Genomic DNA, 8,504 nt, shown 5'->3' on the forward strand with positions numbered 1-8,504 from the left:
AGAAATTTCTAATGAAAAATACAAAAATGAAAGATGCGTGCATGAAATTATTAGGAAAAAAGTAACTGAATAGAGATAGGCACACTTCCACAAATAGTAAACATGGGAAAATACAACTAGAACAATTTGAAAAGTTACTACCTTACATATATAAAAAGTTCTTTAAATTGCTGTTAAAAAGGACACGTTCTGTCCAGATTTTGTGTAATACTTTTTAGTGTCTACACAAGACAAATTTTTAAAAAAATTAAATAGTATTAATTTACTACTAAATATTTAGGAGATAACAGTGCATTAAGGACTTTTTTTTTTCATATAGTAATACACATCGCTCCAGTCCGGCGACATTTTTAGAAGATTACGTATGGCCTTATGTACAATACATTTATTTAACCCTAAAACAATTCTTTGCTTAATGGTGTTAAAGTACCATTCCTGAAGATTATGAAGGGGAACTAAGCTTATTATGTTTATATAAAATATTATACACATTTGAACACTTCTAGCTTCCCGCCACCCCTCCCGCTATGACTGCTCCTCCCTCCCCCTCCCCAGATACAGTGTCACAGATACAGTGCAGGACTCGCAAAAAATACATTTTTTCCTTCATTGTGCAGTTTGTGCTACATAAAACCTCATCAACATGGACCAGGCTGCTCATCCCATTCATTTCCTCTGAGCCAGTGTGGTAAAAGCCGTACTCAGCGGTCCACGCCCCTCCCACGGGGTGACCAGGACGGAGAAGACGGCTCTGCCAGCATCACCCGCCTCCCTCCGTGCCGGTGTGAAACGCTTCAGTGAGGATGTCAATGTTACGGGCAGAGACAGAGCGACAGGTAACTAACGAAACCGCATAGGCAAAAAATAACGTTAAAAAATTATGCGGTTCTGGCTTCCCATGACAGGCTGCACGATTCCCTGCTACAAGAAAGATCTGGACATGCTGGAGTGTGTCCAGAGAAGGGCCATGAGGATGATCAGAGGGCGGGGGCACTCAGAGGGCTGGAGCACCTCTCCTATGAAGACAGATTGAGAGAGTTGGGGTTGTTCAGTCTGCAGAAAAGAAGACTCCAAGGAGACCTTATTGTAGCCTTCCAGTATCTCAAGGGGGCCTACAAGAAAGCTGGTGAGGGGCTTTTTAGGATGTTGGATAGTGATAGGACTAGGGGCAATGGATTAAAACTGGAGATGGATCGGTTCAGATTGGACGTTAGGAAGAGGTTCTTCCCCATGAGGGTGGTGAGACACTGGCACAGGTTGCCCAGAGAGGTGGTGGAAGCCCCATCCCTGGAAGTTTTTAAGGCCAGGCTGGATGGGGCTCTGAGCAGCCTGATCTAGTGGGAGATGTCCCTGCCAATGGAAGGGGGGTTGGAACTAGATGATCTATAAGGTCCTTTCCAACCCTGACAATTCTATGATTCTGTGATTCGCCACCTGTCCCGGCAATGAGCTTCCAAAGAAAGGTGGATTATTTCACCACTAGGAAGGAACTAGTAGAATGTGCATAGCCCTACATTTTACACCAAGTGCTTTTGCTTTTGTTTGCTCTCCCCCCAGCTGTGAGTTTGAAGGGCAATGGAGGAACTCAGCTCAGCTCCTCCATGTGTGCACACAGAAGCTCAAGAGTAGCAGCGTGTGGTCGTCTCTCAGACTAAACCACAGCAGAAACCCAGTTCAGCTTAGAGAAAGGTTGTGGCAGTCGCTCTAGAAGCTGGAAGCTCACTCGATAAAAGTACCTTACTTTGCTGGGAAATTTCACACTCTACATACAGATTAATCTATGCCGTGATTTTGCCTTATTGGCACAAGGGCCCACCTTAATCAAACATCAGGTAACATGTCTTAGCACCACCTCCTGATGTTATGTGAATTTTGATGATCAGCTGCAGGTTACAGTAGGGGGAATAACTGTTAGATAACTGTAATGGAAAAGACAAAAAGATTTTGCGAGAACAGAAGGGTGGAGAGAACAGGAGGGGACAAAAATTACCCCACCAAAGGTTAATTTCCAGAAACGTGACATTTAAGTCACAAAACTATACAATAAATTTCACGTTACGGCATTGCCCAAATACCCATTAGCTCAAAGGTACTTCATCTTAACATCAGTAAGAGGTGAGACTCCACTTATGGAAAGAATGCAACCCCAAACTCACTGAAATAAAATGAACAATTAAAATCTGTTCTTCCAAGCAGGCTACTGGGTACACACAATACGTAGCATTTCAAGGGTTACACACCGGAAGTATCCTTTGAGAGATAATTTTTCCCCAGAAATATTCTTTTCTTTCAAATTGTTTCATTTAATTTTCACCAGCTTCTTACCCATTTGATGACAAAAGCAGGTTTTAGTTGCTTTTCCAGGGAGGCTGGGTGTTGTTAAAACCACGTGATGGTAGACATGGCCAAGGCAAGCTAACTGCTCCCAAAAGATATGAAAACGACACATGTATGGGGAGGAAGGGGGCACTACAGGTGATCAGGAGATCAAATCCAGTACAAACACGAATGTGTCTAGCTGTGATGAAAAGCATTCTCCTCAGAGCAAACAAATTTACTCATCTTGCTGGATCCGATCACGACTTCAGCGTGGATGTGTATGCGTATATACAATTTGTTTCTCATACAGACACAGGACAGGAGAGAACGCAGTGCTGTATAAAAGCCTGTAACATTAACCGTTCACTTATTAACTCTTCTCGCTTCATCTCTTCTCTGGACACCAGCTGTAGAAGCTCCCTGATGTTACACTGCTGGCGGCTTTCTAAATGCATTTTTCCAGGTTTCCTACAACAAGAGCCAGACTTATTTCTGAAGGCTGAGGGAAAAATGAAACTGTCCCACAATTACATGTTGTGTCTCTCTGAATAACTGTGGTTGCAGAAGTTGGACAATAATCCTCTGATTATGCTTCTGAACTCTTGCTTATTTACAGGGGATTTTCTGCCAGCTACCCATCCACTTACAGTCCTTAGGCACAATCAAAACATGTTTGCTCTAGGGAAAAAGAAACATTTCAGTGCAATCAAGCGCATCTGGTGTAACTAATCTGGGTTAATCACAGCAATGTGAGGGACACAGAATATGCATTATAAACATGACAAAAGGAACAGTTTTCAACATGCTTTTCAAACTGCATAATATTTTCTCTTAATTATTAATACTAACATAAAATGATTAAATGCATTTGTTTTTGCAAGTCTTAGTACTTCTGTCACCTTTATAGCTAGAAAACTGACTCAGGAATGTGAAAGAAAGCTAAATTTATAGAATTCTCACATACATAAATCAGCTGAGTAACAGAAAAATAAGCCCATCATCCACACTCCCACTGAGACTTGAGGGCAGTAAATACATTTTCCTGACTATTTTGGTGTCCAGCCTGGGAAGACATTCCATTCTTCTGTTCCAACAGAACCTGAAAGCATCACCTTTTTGTGTGACTGTCCTGGTTTCATCTAAAATAACGTTTAATTTAAAACTAGTCAGAGCATGATCACTGTGATTTCAGAAATTCAATGTGAATGAGTTAAGAAATATCAGCAATCTTCTGTCTGGTGTTCAGTCCAGTAGCGTGAAGCATATTTGTCGCTGCAGAGACTTGGGTGGGGTTTTTTTCTTTTTTCCTTTTACTTTTTTTACTTTTTTTAAAATTATTTTTAAGACCTCGCCTGAAAACTAGACTAATAAAAACAGAATAGTAAAATACTCTGGAACAGTAAAATTTTGCTGTTCTTGACATCCATGAGCAAAACAGTAATAACCTGTGAAAATAACATAGTGCTTTAAAAAGGTGCAATATACCTGTATAGCTAAACTGGTTTGCCTAGTATAAAACTAACTATATACAAGCTTGAAAGCCTGGGAGTTCAAGATTTTAAAACTTTAAAATCCCATCAAAGAGATTGAAAAGACAGATTTATGGCAATCACTACAGCATAAGGAAGGTGCACCAGGAATCCTTCAAAATTCCAAAGGTTAAAGAAGTTAAGTGCTGGGTTAAGATCAGAAGGGTTCATTAGAGTAACCACAACGGAGCACATGCAGGGGCGGGGAGGAAGGAAAACTTCACAAGAATCTCCTTTATGGCAATAAAGGGACGGGGTGGGGGGTAAAGTCTTCAGTGGGTGAAGTTTTCCATTTGTCATCATGAATTTTAATTCTGCATCGTAGTTTGTATTTTTGGTTCTTCTCATCATTATGAACTTCATATTGCTGGAGTCTTCTGGCTTTTAGTCCATTCCTTTCTGAGCGCAGCCTGTGAGCCCTCTCAGTACCTGTGAGACTGATGAGACTGGTGATACTGGGAGCTCTGCTGAGACGATGTGGAATAGCCCATTGTACTCTGGGACTGAGAAGATCCCTGAATGTTGCTTTGGTAACTCAGGCGAGAGCTGGAGTGCTGCAGGAAGAGAGAATGGGACCAAGGGAATGAAAACCAGCCTGTTAGGATGATACAGCTCAGGAAAGTTTTAACTTCTCTGAAGCTCATTAAAACGTGACTGCTGGGGAAGCTGACTAAATAGTGTTACTGCTGAAGGTCCCATAAAACAAGCAATCAATCTGATCTGCAATCAGCCTTAACACAGCACACAAGGTCACTGGCAGCCACCTAAAAGTACAGCATGTGCACACCCATTTTTTTGAAGGAAAAACACACAAGACAGAGCGACTCCATTTAAAAATCCAGCTGTTTCTTAAATGCGGGTTTATTATGATTGTGAGGGCTGGTATTGCAAAATCAAACTGCTAGGGCTGCAAAGATGCTTTTTGAGATAAATAATACTAAAGTTACACAGCAACAAAATATTCTGTTCCTGAGAAAAAGACAAGATTTTAAAATCTTGTAATTTTGAGATTATACCATGGCTTAAGCATTACTCAATTTATCTTAATGAAAAAAAAATCCAGTAGGATAAAATAATATAATTTTAGGTGAGTCTTTCAACCTGCTGCCTGATCTTCTAGAAGCAAGGACAACTGCTCACAGACAGGCATGGGTACATGCAGTACTTTTTTCTTCCCTCCACTGTTTGGGATGTTAGCTCAGCAAACCCAAATTTCAGCAAGCCAAGTTTGTGGATCATTTGCAACTTCCAGACTAATGAATTTGCCCTTTTGTTACCATATCCATCCCCTGTCCAGAATGAATAATGAGCTGCAAAATGACTTTGTATGAAAAGTATTGCTCAATGGATAGGAGACTCTCTAGCAAGGTAAACTCCATCCCAATCCACAAGGACGGAGAGTCTACAAAAAAACACCCCCAAACTCAAAACTATTTGCAGTCAGTAAACTGTTTTCAAGTAAGTGCAGGGTCAGGAAGCCATACAATAGTTTTCTGTTCACTGTCTAGCCGATGGTTCTACATGGCTACGTCCAAGGGTCATCAGCAAGACTGTGGCCAAGGGTAATCATTTAGGAAAAGTGTCATGAACCCATATTCTGATTAATATCAGTACTGTAAGTTATAGAAAGCTTCTGGAGAAGTTTTGAGATCTGAATGGAAATTCCCTGGAGACAGTGCATCTGTGAGAACATCACATCCTCCACAGACCCAAGAATCCGCTCAGTGAAGGCAATGCCACAGTCGGTGGTCTCACCTAACCAGGAGAGCTGTGAAATCATCCTGATAACTTTTTGAGCTGGACAATCAAGAGCTGAACCCTAATAACACGGCATTACTTTTTCTGTGTTATCTAATGTAGGAATATGAAGGTTGCTTTCAAGGTGAAGCACAGTGAGGCTAAGGAGAGAGATAACATGACAGTCCTGCAGACCTCTGTATCTCAACATAATATCAATATAACGAATAGTTGTACAGAGTGGCTTCACTTGTTTTTAAGGGTCAGTCTGGGAGGTAACAGCTCAGTACACTGGCTTTGGAAGAGATGTCTCCCAGTGGCGTGTATACCGTTAACAATCAGACTGTGCTTGGCCTGCATGGCTGGGCTTTAACAGGGTGTCTGAAAGCTGGAATTTGTCTTAAAATTCTGACAGTTTTTGCAAATTCTAATGGAAAAGAAAAATAATTTGCTATAACTTTGTAGGAACTCCTTCTGGATGAAAAGCAGCAGCTCACCATGCTAAGCAAAACACCCAAGGTCACATAAGGAATGCTCAGTAGAAGTCAACAAGGAATTTGCACTGTTGTTCATGGAAGAAATATACATTGGGGTTGGTGAGATACAAAAAAAATTCAACTGAGACTTTAGATCACAAGCTAAATGAAACTCAAAGCAAAGGAAATCTTCCTACTTCTGAACAAGATATAATGGAGTAAATTTAACACCATAAGACTACAAGAATGCATTAACTTGCCCATGCTTATTTTTGTTCCACATAAGAGAATTTGTTTTTAATGAAGTCAGACTTGGACAAATTGCAGACATTCCTTTCTAGAACAGAAGACAGTCAGCTAGAATTTCAGGGCAGATAGCCAAACGCAAGTGTAAAAATGGATAATCAGACCATAGAGTTTAGCGAGTGATGTAAAGGACCATCATTTTGATGGCTATGCTGTTAAAGTTTAGAAACAAAGAGTCATAGGGTTAAAAAAATCTTTTTGAAAAAAAAATATTTTAGATTGTTAGCAACTTGTAAGGGGGAAGTTTGCCAACAATTCAGAGAGCTGTATGAAGATTCTATAACGGATATCATCAAACACGGCACATCAGTCCTCAAAATACACACCAACACAGACCAGCCATAAATACCGTGTAGTCAGACAGCTGTAGTGATCTGTCCAGACCTCAAGTCTGTCTGGAACTTTTCAAAAAAGAAATCTAGTTGTCTTTACCCTTAAATTGCCCTCAATGCCTTCATGAACATTTGTAATTAAAAGAGTAAAACAGAAATGGGATAAAAATGTCTGGCACTGAGAAATCAATTGTCTGTGGAGAAGGTCTGGAGGGCTAAAAGGCAAGGCAACTCCAGAGCTGCATTTTTTAAAAGCTAGTTATTTTAAGTTTAGTGCAGCCTCAAAAGACCATTGTCCAAGGTGAGATGCCCTTGAGGGCTCATAGCAGACAGAATTCCTAAAAACTTTTTAAAAAATTCCTAAAAACTACCTTTAATATCTACATTTATCTTACTCTGCTTTCAACTCATTACTGTCCCAGCAAGTATAAACTCACATATATTGAAGATCCTAGTAAGTTCAATGTTTTTTGTATTTTGTGTAAGTCAGTTTTTCAGTGAAAAATATAATTATAGTAAGCAGAGGCAAGTATGCAAATCCAAAAATAATTCAGTGGTACTAAATTCAGTGGAAAACACAAAATCTATTCAACTTCAGTCACATTAGACAATGCATGTCTTTGTGCCCTACTTCAGAATGAATCATATTGATGAACCAAAACATCGTTCCTGTGCTAACACGCATTTTTTCTTTACCATTAGAGGTAGACTTAGCAAGATACTAGAATAAACTATGGAATTGCTCCATACATGTGATTATATGAGGTAAAACGAAGCAGAAATAAAATGAGAGTCTGGTTCCCACTTTGCTTCGGCTTCTCAGGATTTTCTCAGATCTGCTTCTCACACAGGATTTAGTATTGCCAAGAGTCGAGTATCCTGAGCTTGATCTGGCACAGCATTTACATGCATGGAATAGTTCCACTGTCTTCAGTAAGACTACCCTCAAACATAGAGTTAAGCATATATTTAAGTGCTTTCCTGGAGTGGGCTAGTCCTCTCTCTACAACTGCCTAAAGGGAGGTTGTAGCGAGGCGGGGGTTGGTCTGTTCTCCCTCGTGGAGAGTGACAGGATGAGGGGAAATGGATTTAAATTGTGCCAGGGGAGGTTCAGGTTAGATATCAGGAAGAATTTCTTTACTGAGAGGGTTGTCAGCCATCTGAACAGGCTGTCCAGGGAGGTGGGTTGAGTCACCGTCCCTGACGGTGTTTAAGAGACGGGTGGATGTTGTGTTTGGGGGAATCGCTTAGTAGGTTGATAGGGCTGGGACAAAGGCTGGACTCGATGATCTTCAAGGTCTCTTCCGGCTGACACGATTCTATGATTCTATAATTCAGCTCTTCACAGGGGGCAGCAGATATAACTCATACTAATATTCTATTGAAAATTACTAACAATGGAAGAAAACCTTTTAACTTTAAACCTTTAAACCCACATTTTTATCTGACATACCACAGCACACCTGCTCAGAGCACGAGAAATTAATTAAAACATGATCTGTTCTCACAGTGGAAAGAGGGTGAAAATGATGCTTTGGCCTTAAAGTAACAGAAGCAGCAAAAAACCACGAGAGGTACCTGATAATCTGAAGGCATGACAGGCCCGCCTGAGTTAGTGCCTGAAGGCCCTATGCGTGGTTTCTTGTTGGGAGGCACCTGGTTGAGGCTGGAGTCCTGGCTGTGCTGGAGTCCCGTGCCCGTGCCCCCACCTCCGGCACCAGTGCCCCCCGCTGTCCCATTGGTCTGGGCACTGTTCTGCTGCTGCGGCGGCTGCTGCGGCGGCGGCTGTGGCGCTGCCTGAGGCT

General features: G+C 41.1%; 1 protein-coding gene across 1 annotated transcript in view; it reads right to left on the bottom strand.

Moving 5' to 3' along the window:
• Positions 1–3,606: 3,606 nt before the first annotated feature.
• The window catches only part of LOC104274946 (cyclin-dependent kinase 19-like), a gene marked incomplete at its 5' end in the record, with an annotated part of 15,237 nt that continues 10,339 nt past the window's right edge, over positions 3,607–8,504 (bottom strand). Inside the window, 2 exons of the mRNA XM_009870743.1 lie at positions 3,607–4,402; positions 8,278–8,504. The exon at positions 8,278–8,504 is cut by the window's right edge and continues 67 nt beyond it. Coding sequence (XP_009869045.1) covers positions 4,271–4,402; positions 8,278–8,504 — 359 coding nt within the window. The remainder of the gene's footprint in view (positions 4,403–8,277) is intronic.

The sequence above is a fragment of the Apaloderma vittatum genome, unplaced genomic scaffold, assembly GCF_000703405.1.
Source record: "Apaloderma vittatum isolate BGI_N311 unplaced genomic scaffold, ASM70340v1 scaffold746, whole genome shotgun sequence".
In the NCBI taxonomy this organism is placed as follows: domain Eukaryota; kingdom Metazoa; phylum Chordata; class Aves; order Trogoniformes; family Trogonidae; genus Apaloderma; species Apaloderma vittatum.